The 17,435-nt window shown below is 38.7% G+C and overlaps 1 protein-coding gene across 1 annotated transcript in view; it reads left to right on the forward strand.

The window, feature by feature from the left end:
* Positions 1-17,435, forward strand: part of LOC123762248 (5-oxoprolinase) — a 51,844-nt gene extending 34,409 nt beyond the window's left edge. The window contains exons 16-25 of the mRNA XM_045748643.2: positions 2,061-2,173; positions 5,156-5,312; positions 6,583-6,699; positions 6,895-7,139; positions 7,629-7,740; positions 8,125-8,349; positions 11,669-11,814; positions 12,274-12,371; positions 15,564-15,661; positions 15,768-17,435. Coding sequence (XP_045604599.1) covers positions 2,061-2,173; positions 5,156-5,312; positions 6,583-6,699; positions 6,895-7,139; positions 7,629-7,740; positions 8,125-8,349; positions 11,669-11,814; positions 12,274-12,371; positions 15,564-15,661; positions 15,768-15,851 — 1,395 coding nt within the window. The 3' untranslated portion in view covers positions 15,852-17,435. The remainder of the gene's footprint in view (positions 1-2,060; positions 2,174-5,155; positions 5,313-6,582; positions 6,700-6,894; positions 7,140-7,628; positions 7,741-8,124; positions 8,350-11,668; positions 11,815-12,273; positions 12,372-15,563; positions 15,662-15,767) is intronic.

Raw genomic sequence — 17,435 nt, forward strand, 5'->3', positions numbered from 1 at the left:
TTTCCTTGGCCTGCTGTGGAGTTGGTAGGTACCACACCATTTGTTGGGGGTTGGGGCTGGTGGGTTAGCTTTCTTCCCCGCTGCTGCATTAAGTCATTGCAACGTAGTTAGACATGGGTGTGGTTGAGCCGACCTCATCTCCCTTCATTGGGTGTCCCATTTCTTCCCGGTCCTCAAGAGCGACTTGTCGGACCTGCGGTTCGTCCTCAATCTTTTGGGTCTGAATAGCTTCATTCCCTGTCTGGCAATCCACATGACCACTTTTGCCAAAATTTGCCTGGTTCTTTAACTGGGTTCTTGGATAGTGTTGCTAGATCTCCAGGACATGTACAGGCAAGTTCCTATCCATCTGAGGTCAGAGATTGGTTAAATTTTGTGGTAGGGCATTGTGCTTACTACTTTCAGGCTGTGTCCTTTGGTTTGAACCTGGTTCCACACATATTCACCTGGTAATGCGAGTCGTTGTAGCTCAGCTGCGTCTCTTGTGGGGTTCGAGTTTTGCCCTACCTTGACTGGCTGGTTGGTTTAGGTTCCCAGTCAGTCCACGTGTCATCTAGCCAGGGATCCAGTTCTTTCCCAGCTCACCGGTTTCAGGTTCCTGGTGAATTGGCGAAGTCCCTGTTGGTTCCATCCGACTTTTGGAATTGACTGGGTTTCATCTAGGATTCTTGGTCGGCATCACATTCCATGTCTCCTTTGGCTTTGCACCGCTTACGGCCCCATTGCCATCTGGTGTTGGATTGGCCCATGGTGATTCTGCGGTTTGTCGAGCACCTGTGCGGGAGTCTGAATTTTGTCTGCATGTTGTATCGTTTGAGGAGAATTTGGCTCAGGATTCTGTACTGGTTCTGGTTCCTCCAGTTCCTCTTGGTTTCACAATTGCTGCAACGGTCAGGTTCAGGTCCCAGCTGCCCTTTGCTGGCTTCTTCCTTGGGCTTTTTGGGGTTCAATCCTATGATGCTTTCCAGCTCCATTACTCGATGTTTTTTATGGATGTGTTGGCTCTGGGTTGGGGTTTTGTGACCAGCGCTCACCAGACTTTCCAGGGTTGGTGGTTGGATCCGTTTCTTCGGGCACACAGTATGATGCACGAGTTCACAGCTGTGTTGCAAGTGTTAGGGAGGAGTCGGCTCCCTCCAGGTTTGGTGATCTATCTTCACTCTAACTGCTCACTGCTTGAATCGTGGAATGTTTTTTCAGTCCTACTCCCTTTGGTGCTGGATGCTGTAAGTGGCTCATCTTCTGGATTCTTTGGGTATAGCGCCCGGTGCACTCCATGTGTGGGGCATTTCCAACATTCTTGCCGAGTTTCTTGGTTTCATACTATATTCATGGAATGTACTGTCGACGTTGTCCTTCCAGTTGCTCTGCGAGGCGTTTGGACGCCCCAGGGTGGGTACTCGCCTAATTATGCTTAAAGGAGTTGAGCTTTGGTTCTTCGGTCCCACCTCTCTACTGTCGATCAACTGGTGTACAGGTTCCCGAGCCTATTGGGCTCTATCATATCTACATTTGAAACTATATATAGAGTCTGCCTCCACCACATCACTTCCTAGTGCATTCCATTTGTTAACTACCCTGACACTGAAAATTTTTAAATTCTCTGGCTCATTTGAGTACAAAGTTTCCAACTGTGTCCCCTTATTTGTGTTCTACCCATGCAAAATAATTTCTTTGTCCCATCTTGTCATTTCCTCTGAGAATTTTGTAGGTGGTGATCATGTCTTTCCTAACTCTTGTCTTCCAGGAACGTGAGGTAATTCCCGTAACCTTTCCTCATAACTCGTACTTCTCGGCTCTGGGACTAATCTGGTGGCATGAATCTGAATCTTCTCTAAATTTGTCTTGTGTTTAACTAGGTATGGACTCCAGGCTGAAACTGCATACTCCAGGATTGGTCTGACATGTGGTATACAAGATTCTGAATGATTCCTTACACAAGCTTCTACAGGCAGTTCTGGCATAGTTATGTGTAGTTATGTCCCCCGTGTAGATAGTAACTATACAGTACCATATATTGTTAATATTAATTTGTTTAATGTTGTCGTCTTTATTTGCAGCTGCGGGTGCTGGGACACAACCTGAAAGATGGGGATGTGTTGCTCTCTAATCATCCATCTGCAGGAGGCTCACACTTGCCTGATCTTACTGTTATCACTCCAGTTTTTTACAAGTATGCTTCATTTCTTTCTTCTTAGTTTATTCACATTTTATTCATATCAACACAGTGCCACTGAGGACTAGATACATTGACAAGATACCTGGCATCCAAGACCCTGTTAGACCTCCAAAACCCCCGTGCTCGAATATTGGCCCAAGACATGTTTCCAAAAACAGCAGATAAAGTGGCATAATCCTGAACATCCCGTGCATGAGGATAGACTTGGATGACGCTGTGGATAAGCTGAAACACACAAACCCTGGAACAGGGAACCAGGGAAACCGGATCAACCCACAACAAATCCACTGAAACAGAACTGGTGGCACGCAGGTAGCAGTACACTATACTAATTATAAGTGGACCGGTCCAGTATATAGGACCTAGTAATGACCAGTACTTAGGTTGTTAATTAATAGCCACAGATGATTAAAAAATCCACTAATGGTTCTATACAATACTGTAATTCAAACTACACAACATAAAGATATTAGGGATAGAATATAAACATAAAGGGATATTAACCCTTGGGTGGCATATCTATTAATGTTTGCCAATGGGTAAATACACACTGTACAAAGTTACTTAACTTAAGAGTGAAGCTGAGGAGATGCAATTTCAACTCCCTTTATCTGGCAAGACCTTGTGTTTCCAGCAAACTACTACCAACTTTACAGGTGGGAACAACATGGGCAGTGTTACTGTATATAATACAGTACTTCATTACAGCACTTCATTACAGCACAACACTGCCCAAGTAACTAAATGGTATGTAATACAGAGTATTTTACTAAGAGATGATATAAGCAATAAACTATACATGGATGTATATTAACTGAAGAATATATATACACAATATATCAACTTGGCAGCAGTTTTACATCCTGTGTTATCTCTGGAATATACATTAATTCACACTCCTACTCTACTGTAATTTCAGTAAAGTATAAGAAATGCAAGAACCATTTTAATTGATAAGCAAATGAAGCTACTAAAACAAAATATATAGATACAATTGAATACTAGAATAATAACGGTGTATTAATGTACATTATCACGGAATACTAGTCTAGTAGGAATTACTAGTATTGCTAGTAGGAATACTAGCTCTGACCGTGATGACTGCCTGTGGGGACACCCACTCTCACCAGCCAATGCTACAATGCAGGTTCACAATGTGTACACAGTTGAGAATGTAAGAAAGTATTTGTAACTACTAGGACATGAAATGTATATTATCCAACACTATGTATATAGGAATACTAAACCACTGTATACACCAGAGGTAATCTAACCCAGGTGCCTGACACTGAAAGATGGGCAGGCTTAGGCCTGATTCAGGTTCAGTGTGGTCTCTGTTCCCCCCCCCCCCCTCCCCCACGCACACACTACTCTACACGCACATGCAAACACACACACACTCCAGTTTCTATATAATCCTACATTTACATAAATATACATTGAATATATATTCAATAATGACTACACATATACAAGAATTTAACAATACTAAGACATCATGGAATATATGTAACAAGAAGTCAGACTATTATAATCTACATAGGTAAATACAAGTTATAGCTTAGTTATGGAACATATATAATAACTGGAACATAACTCCTATGCCAAAAGTCTAGATGCAGAGGTTGAAGGAGAATGTCAGAACAACTAGGTATGTCTTTGGACTAATCTGCTGAAAAAGGCAGGGCTGCGGAAAAACACTCGGGTTCGAACACTGGGCCGCATGAGCCAGAAACCTCGGCTGAGCCAGCCTCTAAGAAGGAGGAAGGATCACTCTGTCCATACAAGTCTCCAGTCTGGACAACACCTGAAAGCTTCAAGAATAAATTGGTCCGTTTTCTGCAAGACGTACTGGACCAACTAAGCTGTAGTGGATATGTAGGTCTGCGGGCAGCTCCAAGCAACAGACTGTTGAACCAAGCTCTCACAAGCCAAGCCTGGCTATAGACCAGGCTGGGGGAGTAGAACAACTCCCAAAACTTTATCCAGGTACAATCTATGTACAGGCAGCAATAGGGAAGGGGACTATGAGGAGAAGGCGCCAAGCAATTACGACTATATAGCACTTGGAAGAGATCAGTATAAGTATTTGGGATGGAACTAGGGGTAGAAATGGTGCCAAACCATTTGGACGGTTGGGGATTGAATGCTGACCAGCAAGGTAGCAATAGCCGATTGGAAGGAAGAGATAATTTAATTCCTCTTTGACCAATTTTATGCCCGAAACGCTTTGCGTAATAGTGGCTTTAGGCATTGTATGTACTAGCTCTACCTATAAGTCAACCAATCTTTGTAAAAATTTCTTGTATGTATGTACCTTACCTAAATAAACATTTTATTTATTTTAATCCAGTCCAGAAGCGTCCATCACAAGAGTCTTGCGACCAGGGAATGGAGCCACATAAGACTGAAGCTGCCAGGTAAATTCTGATGGGAAGAGGTCTACCTCGGGGTGACCAAATGTTTGAGGCACCAAAAGGACATATCATCGATGGTTCACTCCAATATTTGTTTGGGCTGATGGAATCACAACTCATAGAAGTAGGAAGCAGTACTGTATAATGATAATACATGTGTGTACAGTATATATACTGTATCATTCTTGCATTTAGGTGTATTGGTTTCCCAGTACTGTATCTGGGACAGGAAGCCTGTTAGGATAATTGAGGTCTCTCTAAGCTAACAGCTGACCTGCTCCAGGATGCAACTCACAACCCTAACTCGATCCTGGGTACCTATTTATTGCTAGGTAAACAGAGGCATGAAGTGCAGGCACGTGCCAAAATTTATGAGTCTGCATGAAAACAGAACCAGGGACTATTGAATTGTGAGCTAACTGCATTCATTAATGAATTGGTTTTTACATAATTTATGAACAGTCCCATAATTGTTCATTCCTTCTCTGTTGTGTTTGTAATATTATTTAACAAAAATATGGTAAAATTACATGGTAGTCAATAATTAAATTATTTTCAGGAGTGTACGTCATCCTGTGTTTTATGTAGCTAGTCGTGGTCACCATGCTGATATTGGAGGCATCACTCCAGGCTCAATGCCACCACATTCTACTTCCATACAAGAAGAAGGAGCAGTCTTTTTAACATTCAAACTTGTTGATCAAGGCATCTTTCAGGTAAGTAGACTCTGGAATACACTTGTATTAAACCACATCTAGACTTTGTATTAAAGGGTTTTCTAGGGTTTTCTTCTGGGATGGCTTTCTTTGGTGACTTCCCAAAGCTGCCTTTCTAGATGACTTGAATCCTGAAGCACCCCACAAGTCCCTTACGATTCACAAGTGCAGAATGCTAAAAATATATTAGTTCATGAAATAATGTTTAGGTATTATTAATTGGTATAATTGGTTGTTGTGGTGGCCTTCAGTGAATATGAGGCTTCTACAGATAAGTTAGACTGAGATGAAGTTTCATCAGCTGGACTCGCTCTCCCTTCATAGTTCTAATATTTTGAGCTGTCATTGTAACAATGTCCAGTAGTTTTAACTGAGAAGGAATGTGAGTGGAAAATAATGTTTGGTATCCACACATGGAAAAATGCAAAGCTTGATTGGTGATGCCAAGGTGGTGGCCGGAAGAGCATGGATTCCTGCCACAGTAACAAAAGATCGTGGCATATGGAATACAAACTTAGACTGGTAGAATTCATAGATGGTCTGCACAAATTGAAGGCTTATTTTATCTCTTGGTTGCATATTTTATTATGTAACTTTTGAGGAGGTAAATGTTATTGGAAATCCTCCAGGTGACTCGATAAAATCAAACTGGAAATAACCAACAAAATATCACTTAACACTTTAAGCTATATGCTGTTGACACATCTTTCCTTTTCTCTAATGAGAAAATTTCATTTTTCACTGTAACTCAAAATCTTTCATTTTGAGTGACAGTGAATACTGAACTAAAAAAGCCTATTGTGGCTGACTGGTAACAAACTCACTTAACAACCAAAAAATGTATTATGGTATGTAGTGTTTATAAACAAGTCCACCAATGTAATTACTCTAACAATTAACAATACCCAAATTAGATGGGAAATTCCTTGGTCTTCACATTGATAACAAACTGAATTTCAGTTACATACATAATGTACAAAAATTTATAAAATGGTAGACACTCTAAAATCTAAAACTATATAACTAGCTCTACCTTGGTAATGCTTTATTATTTACTTGGCTACCATTATATCACCAATAGTATCTGTGCTTGGGGATCGATAACCCAAAATTACCTGAACTTTGGAAATCAAATTGTGTTCAGTATTGTAAATCTTCCAATTTATTCTGAATTCTTGCATGTGCGCTATAAACCAGAAGCACTGTTAGGCTGATTCTCATATTTTCCTTCATCTTCTGCATCATAATTTATTGCTTAAATATTTTCCAGGAAGAAAAACTGATTGAAGCTCTTATGGCTCCAAGTAAGATTCCTGGATCATCTGGAACTCGTAATCTGCAGGATAACCTTTCAGATCTTCGAGCTCAAGTTGCAGCCAATCACAGAGTATTCAAAATTTAACCATATTTGTTGCTTCATGGGATATTCACTTTAACTCAAATCTTATATGTTGTTTCAAATTCTATTCCATTTTATAAAAAACAAAGTAAATAATAAGAAAGGTATTAAGGGCAGTGAAATCATGCTATTGTGATTTCTGTGTGTAGTGGTATGCAGTACTTTGAAATTTTCTGTTAACAGGGAATCCAACTTGTAAATGAGCTAATTGACTACTATGGCTTAGATGTGGTTCAAGCATATATGAGCCATATTCAATCAAGTGCTGAACTAGCTGTTCAAGAGCTTTTAAAGGAAGTTGGGTCTCGTATCTTTAGGAAAACAGGCATTGCTTCACTTCATGCAATTGATTACATGGATGATGGCTCGCCTATTGAACTGACAGTAAACATCAACATTGAAAAGGGAACAGCTGTGTTTGATTTTGAGTAAGTGATGTGCTCTTCATTTGATTACTGTACTGTTCTGTACATGTGTTATCACAGATACACCATAATATTACCTCATTCATTTTGTTTTAGAGGAACAGTATATTAATTTTTATTTTTACTTTGGAACTTTGCTATTTCTTGACTGTCAGATGACACATTAGTTGTGAATTTAATCTTGCACTGTAGTAATAATACGCTAGGAAAATATTTTATCTCCTGTATTATTTACATAATTATATGAGGGTTTTGGTAAGTGTACAATTGTTGTTTTTAGCCGACAAAAAATCCTAAATGTCCAGCAAAAGGCCAATGCCAAACTGAAATTCCAAAAATAAAAATCCTAAACCATCTGCAGTTTATCATATAATAAAAGAATTACTCTTATCTTATAACTACACATAGATTTTTCCCACTTATTTTCTACTGTCACATACTTTCCACTGTTACGAACACACACAAAAAAAAATTCATTTGTTTCCTTTGCAGAGGCACTGGACCTGAAGTTTGGGGCAATTGTAATGCACCAAAGGCCATCACTGTTTCAGCTGTAATTTATTGCCTTCGTTCCATGGTTGGTTATGATGTACCTCTCAATCAGGTGAGTTTTTGTGTAATAAGGGTTTGTACAGCAGGTGTCATTTTATTAACAATCGTAGTATAATATGTACTGTATATCAATGTACTCTTTTTAAAGTTAACTTTTAAATTGTATTCCAGAATTCAAATTCCATTTGTCTTTTCAAGGATTTTGTATTCTGATATCTCATACTCCCAATTTATTTCCATTCCGAGTTACCATTGTTAAACTTTGGTGGCTTCATATCCTACATCCCATACCTTAGTTTTCTTCTTCTTTGATTTTTTTTTTAGCATGCATGAAGCAATTTATTCTAAAGAAAGAAAAAAGTATTATGGATTTAAAAACAAAAAAACAAAAATGATGTTAGGGATATAACTTAAATGTATTTTGTTTACATTTCAGGGCTGTCTAAAGCCAGTGACAATTAAGATACCTTCAGGATGCATATTAGATCCATCACCAGATGCTGCAGTTGTGGGTGGTAACGTGCAAACATCGCAGAGAGTAGTTGATGTAATTCTTCGTGCCTTTAATGCTTGTGCGGCATCCCAGGGCTGTATGAATAACATCACATTTGGTGATGAGAGCGTGGGATACTATGAGACAGTGGCTGGAGGTGCAGGAGCGGTATGCTTTTACATTTTTTATAGTCATAGGGATGATAATATATTTATAATAAGTGAGATACTATGATACATTTTCTGTTGTGTTGGGTATTGATTTATTTAATATATATATATATAATATATATATATGATATATATATATATATAATATATATATATATATATGATATATATATATATATAATATATATTATTATATATAAATAAATAAAAATATAACACACACTCACACACATATATACACACACACACCTTGTCATAATATGTATCCTGAAAATTTCTGAGCTGAGATCCTCGTATGCTGCCAGAGATGGTAAAGTTAACCACCACTCTGTTGTGAGTGGTCCCGGTCCCCTCCCAAGCTCAATTCGGTGGACCTACAGTATATTTTCTACCTCCCAAGATTGAATAGCTTCATTGCCTGTCCGACCTTCTGCATGATCATTTTATCTAAGGTTCACCTGGTTTTGCAGGCAGATTCCTGGATGGTGTCCCTGGACCTCAAGGACATGTACTAGGACATTCCTATTCACCTGAGGTTTGAGGACTGGTTTTAGGATTTCCCATGGGGTGTCAGCCTTACTGTTTCAAAGTTGTTCTTCCCTTTGGCTTGAATCTGGCTCTTTGGATACTGTATTTACCATGTTAGTGTGGGTGCTTGTGACCCGGCTACGTCCCTTGGGGATTTCACGTCTTGGTCTATCTTGACAACTAGCTGGTTTGGGCTCCTAGCCAGTCCATGTGTCTATAAGCTGGGGGATTTGGTTCCTTCATAGCTTGCAGGGTTTGGGTTCCTGGTGAACTGAAGGAAATCCCATTTGGGTTCATCCCAGTTTTGCACCTGGTTGGGTCTGGTTTGGGATTCCTGGTTGGCTTCCCTTTCCCTGCCACAACTGGCTTTGCTTAGCCTGCAGTTCTGTCTCCGTCTAGTGTTGGACTGGTCCTGGATTACTTGGAAGTTGGTTGAGTAGTTGTAAGGAAGCCTGAATTTTGGCTGCTTGGTTTTCTCCTTAAGCAGAATTTGGCTCTGGGTGTTGGTCTGGTTCCTATAATTCCATATGTTTTACCACTGCCAGGACTATTGGATTTGGGCTCCATTTACCCTCGGCCAGCTTTTGCTTTAGTTTCCTCTTCGAGGTTGGTTCCGTGGTGCCATTCTCCCCATTGCTTGTTCGATGCATTCAGACACCTTGGCCCAAAATTGGGGTTTTGTGACCAGTGGTTGCCTGTGCAGTGCAGGAGTTTGCTGCAGTATTGCAAGTCCTGTAGAGGGTTCATCTTTAACCTCTGGACACCATTCTTTAGCTCTAATCAAACTGCTGTCCAGTGGTTCATTGTCTGAATTGCAGGATGTCACTTCAGTTCTTCCACCTTTGGAGCTGGACTTGGCAAGTGGTTCGGCTTCTGGATCCTTGGGGTTAGGTTTATGTGAACATTGGACATGTCCTGCACGACATGTCCAAGGTTCTCACGGGTGGTCTCTGTCATTTCTGTCCCATTTCCACGGAGTGGACTGTCCAGTGGCTCTGCAAGATGTTCATCATCCCAAAGTAGGTCTCTGTGTTGACTTTGGAACTGACAGCTTCCTTCTTACATGCCTTCGTTCCACGATTGCAGAGCTTTCATGGTGGATGTGTTTCAACTGGACTGGTCAAGATAAGAGTTTACTGATCTCTCTTTCCTGGTCCAACTGTTACTCTGAGTTGTCCAGGTTAGAGACTTAGTTGGGTTGGGTGATCATTCTGGCTCTTTTGGAGGCCAGTTCAGCCTTGGTTTCTGGCTCTTCAGGCCCAGTGTCTGGAGCCTGACGTTTTTCTGTGGATCGGTCCTGACAAAGTATACTTTGTATTTGGCTAGTACGACATTCTCCTCCAATCTATGTATCTGTTGTTTTTTACACGGATCTGTCACCATTTGTAGGTGCATAAGTGGCCAAGTTGTTAGTATTCCACCTACATCTTTCATTGCAGCAACAACACAAAATTTCTTGGAGTTTTTTTCGTCTCGCCTCCCTGTGTTATGTGCATGTCTGTTCCATTTGTTTTGTCCTTTTCTTGGTTTTTGTAGATTGGCATCTTATGGCCAATACTGTCGCCTCTTATCATTCAGCCTTGGCAGAGCTGATTTTGTTGCCATTTGGCATCAACAAAAAGGGACTTCCTCCTTTTTTGGTGCCATTTTACATGTTTCGTGCATTTTTTAAAATTCTGGTTGGCTCTTGTTCCTCTCGGGCTGGCTGGGTGAGTGGAGTGGAGTGGAGTGGAGTGGAGCGAGTCCGTCTGTCCGGTACTGTACTGTACTGTAATGTACTCTGACTGACTGACATGAGCAAAGCTCTCATCCTGTAACTACACTTAGGTAATTACTCACTCACTCACACTCTCAATAAAGTATGGGACTTTCTTTCCGTCCCTCAGTTCCCCCTTTGGTCTGTTATACATTTTTTAAGGCTCTGTTTTTGTTGGCCCTCGCATCTGGTCAGGTGGAGGAGCTTCATGCTCTTTTCTGGAAGTGGGGTTTTATTCTTGTTTAGTGGTTTCTTAGTGTGCCGCCTTCTCCTTGTTTTCTGGCGAGTGAGAGGGCTGGCTTCTGGAGGGGTCCTTTGGTTATCGATGTTTGGTTTGTCTGACAGGGAGTGTATCATTTGTTGTGTGCAGTTGTTCATCACTATTTGCACATCACTCGTACTGCTTTCAGGCATGCTTTGTTGATCCTGTTTCCTTGGTTTCCTTGTTCCAAGGCTTGTTTGCTATAGGTTGTCTGCAGTTTCATTAAGTCTAGCAAGCCTGCAGTGTTCCTTTTATCCAGTGATGGGCTTTTCCACTATGCCATGGGCCAATATTAGAGCTTAGGGGTTTTGAGGAACTTAACAGGGTCCTGTCAGCTCACTACAAGGTCAATGTTCCTGGTACCCATCAGGCTTGTTTCCCATCCCTAGTTCTGTTCTTTCAGGGTGTAATCTTCAGTCTCCTCTTCCCTGTTAAGTCCCAATTTGTCTGGCCTACTTTGTGACTAGATAACTACAGGGAGTGAGCATTCAGCCATCTGGAAAACCAGTGTTGAATGTAATGAATGTAATTAAATGCCAATATTTTTTGTAGTCTATTATAATAGAATGTACTCTGAACCAAGAAAATAACATTTGCAAGTAATAATTTAACGGATGCAAAGTTTACTATAAAAATCAGGGTTATACTGTACAGCTTTTTATATGTGTATATATCATTCTTCTATTAATTCTCAGAGTATTAAATTAAATAGATAATAACTTGCATTTTTGTTATGCTGAATTAATTCTCCATATTTTTTTTTTCTTGCAGGGCCCATCATGGCATGGTCGTAGTGGCATTCATGTCCACATGACAAATACTAGGATTACAGATCCTGAGATACTGGAATCACGTTATCCTGTTATCCTCAATAAATTCACGCTAAATCCAGAAACGGGTGGAAGAGGAAAATTCAGGTATGCTGTATGTCCAGGTATTGCTACCTCAAGTACATATAGATGTTCTTTTCTTAAACATTTACTCGCATTCTTAAAAAGTCTGCTGTAATTATTCATCTCACCTTTGATAAGTCATTTGATTGAAGTACAGTACTGTATTTTCTGTAATCACATTTCCTGGCCCCATTATGGGAACCTAACAATGATGATACTAGTAAAAGTTACAAAAAAATCTATGAAAGTTTGAAGCATCTTTGTTGGAGGGATTTCCATGGTAGAATGTAATGTTCAAAAGACAAATGGTAACATGCCCAAAAATACGCATAAATATGCACAAAAGTGCTTAAGTATTTTATGTTTCATTTCCATAATGGTCACATTATTCATCACATCTTAATTTCTTGATGATTTACACATGCATACAATAATATATGTATGTATGCCTACTTTACATAAATCTCTCTCCATATTCTTCAGAGGTGGTGATGGTGTAATTAGAGAGTTGGTATTTCGACGTCCTTTGACACTATCCATTCTCACCGAAAGAAGAGTCTTTAAACCTTATGGACTTGAAGGCAAGTGAAAATTAGTTTTTTGTTTTTAATATTTGACACCTACAGGCCATCCTAGTTGGACTTATGTGCAAGTACAGTATATTACATGAATATTCCTGTTGTGGATAGTGAGATTTATCCTTTTTGCAACCTTATTATGTTTGAAGCTTAATCAAACCTTAAAACTTAACCCAGATTCAACTATGAACCAAACTTACCAAGCTAAATTAATCTCACCTTAGTTTAGCCCTAGAGAGAGCCTTACTCTCTCCTGGAAGCTCCATGTTAGTGGGTGGTCACAGCAGAAGTTTCTCTAGGAGGCTGTATTACCACACAAACTTTTCACTCTTTCAAGAGTGAGAGGTTTGTGTGAGACATAAGATATAAGGTTTGTGTGGTATGTATATGAGAGAGAGAGAGAGAGAGAGAGAGAGACATAACCCTTTTGTCTTCATTTCATATAGTGGGCCACTTATTCCTTCCAAGATTCTGGTCAGCTGTCTACTTTGTTCACTCTTGTACACCCTTCTCTTTAAACAAATTACTTGTATCTTGCTAACATGTCTGTACTACACAACCGTGTTGTTTCGCCTTTCATTCTCTTACCTGTTTTACTCATACCAAATCTCTAGTATACTTTGTCATACTTATCCCAGATACTTTGACCAGCTGCTTTTCTCACAATATTCACGATACTAATTTCTGCTGCTTATATTCTTTAGCAGTATTTAGGAACGTGATAGTAAAGATCCTGGTAGCTTTTTCATGAAAGATCCCATAATATAACAAAAGCACAACATACTGTACTTTAAAAAACTAACTATATATTATCCTCATGCACTTTGCTCAGGTCCTGAGTTCTGGAACTATATATTTAAAATAAAAAATGCAAAGTACCAGACACATTGTATTATGGATAAAAATTTCCAGTATTGGCAAAGTATCATATTCACTTCAGTTAGACCCACACCACAAGGGATGTAGGAAAGCACTGGCAAAAAACTACAGACCATTAGAGAAGCAAAGTGAGAATATATCATAAAGGCCAAAACTGATAATACGTACTGTAGTTTGTGTCATATGACGAGAGTACTGGTTGAGCCTGGCCTCAGGCTAGGCTCGGGGAGTAGAAGAACTCTCGGAACCCTCTCTAGGTATGCTCCAGGTATACTAGGAAGATGGGACAAGTATAGCTCACACGCTATAACTACAGTTAGGTAATTACTAATTTCACACACTAAAGTCTTTGAAAGAGTGATGTCTTTAAATATCTAATTTCTCTGAAAAAAAATTAAAAACAACCCAGGTCAAAACTGATTTAAAACATGAAGAATCTGCTTTTTGCATATACTGTACTTAACCACTATAACAAAGGCACAGAAGCTTTTAAGAAAATCAGAATGCATATGTAGTATATTTGCAGTTTACAAAAAAAAATTTGATAAATGTGGCTTTGGAGTGATAGTTGCAAAATGGAGTGATGGATAATCAATTTCCTTACAAAAGGATCAAGAGTAACAGTAAACCAGATTCCAGGTTCAGCACAGTGGTTAACTCTGTAGCATAAGAAACTGTCTTTGCACCACTACTCTTCATCTTCAGAGCACAGTGGGTGTAAAGTTGCTGCCCAGTTGGGCAGCACCACCACCCAGTACAGTACCAAATTAGCCAGGTTGCATTGGATATTTATCTGAGGGTCACTAATACTAGTGGCCTTGATAAGGACAGGAAGCCGGTGGCTTGTCAAAGGTCCCCTCCCCCGCATTTGCCTTGATGATAATGGGCAAATGTCCATGTGGACAGTTTGTTGATAGTTTATCACAGAAGCCTGGTGCCCAGTCTGGCTGCGAGAAGAAATTGTGAAACGAACTGCAGGTAACTGCATTTTTCATATTCAAGTATCACTTGCATATGTCAGGGCTGGTAGTAGTATGCTACCTCTGTCCTTCATTACTTCACATACTAACATTTCTTCCATTTATTATAGTACTAGTATTTACTTTTGTCTACTGCTCCTCTCCCACACATTATCTCTTACTCCATCTTGCATACTTCCAATTGTTTTGTAACAGGGCTGAATTATTTAAAACTTAATACTGCATCAAATATATCTCCACCCATTCTTATCCTACTATTCAAAATGCTATCCAGTATCTTTAAATGCTTCAGGGATCTAGAAAGTCCATGACATTCCATTTGAATGCAGTAGCAAACATAAAATCTTAATTTTCCTACATTGACCTTAACTTTTTCTTAGCAATACAAACTCCCTGAGTTTGTAGATGTGGTGTTCTTTGTGTAGAGTAACAAACAAACATGTCAATAGTAAAAATTTATCCCCCATCACAATCTACTTACAACCATACATCAGCTTTCATCATGTTGTCCCCTAATACTGTATTGGCAAGTACAGTAAATACCTGTTTTACATTTCCATTGTATCATTTAATATTAATCCAATCAGAAGTCTTATGCTTTCTTCCACTGTCTTGAAGTTACTGTTATCGTTTGCATGGAAGTACATAATGATGTAACCTCACAAACACACTTTTGTGTATTCAAACTTTTTTCTCCATTTCATCCCCCCTTCCTTCATGTATACATATGAATGAAACTATGCTGTAAGAATGTATTTGACACACACCCACTACAAAAAATTTATATGCCATTTACACCTTGGAATGCCCCTTTCCAAAAATGTTTTCTCTGCATTCATTCCAGAACATCTCCCTCTTATTCTTTCCATTATCCTTACATAAGTATATGCACTTGAAACATATCTTTTTGTATATTTTTGAAACAAGCTTTTGTATAATGTCTTGTTACATTTTATATATACTGTACTTTGTAAAAAGGGAATATTTAAACTTTACATGCGAACTTGAGGATAGGAAGGTGTTTGAAGAGGCATTTTGAAAATGTAAGTGAAAATTTGTGAGCAGAATGTTAAGTGTGAGGGATAAAGGTTGAGTAGAATGTTGTGGAGGGGAAAGATGATTGAATTGTTTTGTTTTGTTTATGAAGTATGTATGGAGGAGAGAATATGTTAGCACTATTAATATATCTTTTTGTTTAACATAGTATTGTACAGTACTTCATCTATTCAATACATTGACAATTGATAGCCAAATGCTTTCTATATGTTTGCAAGTACTTAATACAATCTGTGTGGTTTCAGTTTGATACTTATAAATTTAAAATTTAATCTGTTAGGTGGTGAAGATGGACAAAGAGGAAATAATCTCCTGGTTCGTAAATGTGGCCGTGTAATTCGTTTAGGCTCAAAAACATCTGTGAAAGTTGAGAAGGGAGTAAGTACCAAATCTCAGATTATATGTACTGCACTGAAAAATATTTATATTCAGTATTGTATTTTGTGAACATGTATTAATTAAAAATATGATTTGCTATACTTAGGATATGTTCCGGCTACTAACTCCTGGTGGTGGAGGGTATGGAACTTGCAAGGAATCAAACAAAGAAGATGGTTCAAGTCATTGAAAACCAAGAAGTGTCTCAATGAAGTTGAGTTAATTTGTTTGAATAAAACAATTTTTACTACAAATTTTTTATTATTTAACAATGTGATATGTAATACCTATTTGTCAGTTTTTTATCTCGACACCATTTTTTTCATTTCACATGATCCCTACAAGATATCTATCTTGACTAAGATCCTGTCAAACAACAGAGGTCCTATTATCAAATAGAAAAATACAATATTAAAGTAATCCAATTCATAGGTCAAATATTTGAGTATTTTAATTAACTTTGGCTGTGAATGATCACTTCAGGCATTTGACTAAATTCTAAAGTATCAAATTAACAATGTAGTAAATTTGCTACTTTCCTGTACATGGGAAAAGCAACAATTTCTGGTACAGAAAGTCTTAAAGCCCTCAATTGTCAGGTAACTACAATCAGCCTGCCTATTTCTCTTTACATTGCTCTTGTCCTTAACTGTTAGTACCCACAAATGTTTGATTTTACCCAGCAAACTAATTTTCTCTTATTGTGATGGATGCTGCTTAACATTTGCAGATCCAGAAGATTAAAAATTAAATTATCAAGTTTAAGTTGCATTAAAATCTCATCTTTTCCATTATCAAACATCCAAGGTTACTAACCTTATCACCACAAGCCAACCTTATACATTATATTGGGCTAGAGCAGATCTGCTTCAGTCTCCAATTTTAAATTTATTCACCTCCACGAGTTTATTCTCTACCATTAACACAACGTCTCAGGAAATTCTTACAGTGTGCATCCCTAACCTCTTCCACCTACCAGTCTTTATCCCTTTTCCTCACTTATCCAACCACTTGGGCTGGATGGTAGAGCGACGGTCTTGCTTCATGCAGGTCGACGTTCAATCCCCGACTGTCAAAGTGGTTGGGCACCATTCCCCCCCCACCCCCGTTCCATCCCAAATCCTTATCCTGACCCCCTTCCAAGTGCTGTATAGTCATAATGGCTTAGCACTTTCCCCTGATAGTTACCTGCCTTTCCCACTTCTTGGGGGCTGGAAGATAGTAATCTAGGCTAATATATCCAAGCTAACCACATACTACAACAATTCTTACTCTTGTGCTCTTTTGGTTTACTTTAAGCTGCCTTCATTGTTCAATATATAACTGGGTTTAATGTCTCCACCAGGCATATTATGGGGTCTGAGGTTTGGCATTTATTATTTTCTACCATTTCTTTAAGCAACAATGTTAAAATCTTGTTTGCACTACATTTGATAAATGAAATAGTAACTACAAGCCAAGATATACATTAAACTTTTTTTTTTTTTACCTTAAATAAGGACTAATAATGTATCTAAACCCAAGTAAGCAACCACTTGTATAGTAAGTTTAAATACTGAACTAAATATAATCAGTTAAGGAACAAACTGCAATGGGTAGCCAACATAGCAAACAATCACCTTGACAAAAGGGGTTCTTCAACTGAAGATAAATGATCAAACTAAAAATTTGCAAGTACTGTACTAATTGGGCAGCCAAATGGTGACAAGACTACATGTAAATTTAACTTTATCAATATTAAACACTAAAATGGTAACAGATTAATTTGATTACC

The sequence above is a fragment of the Procambarus clarkii genome, chromosome 2, assembly GCF_040958095.1.
Source record: "Procambarus clarkii isolate CNS0578487 chromosome 2, FALCON_Pclarkii_2.0, whole genome shotgun sequence".
NCBI lineage: Eukaryota > Metazoa > Arthropoda > Malacostraca > Decapoda > Cambaridae > Procambarus > Procambarus clarkii.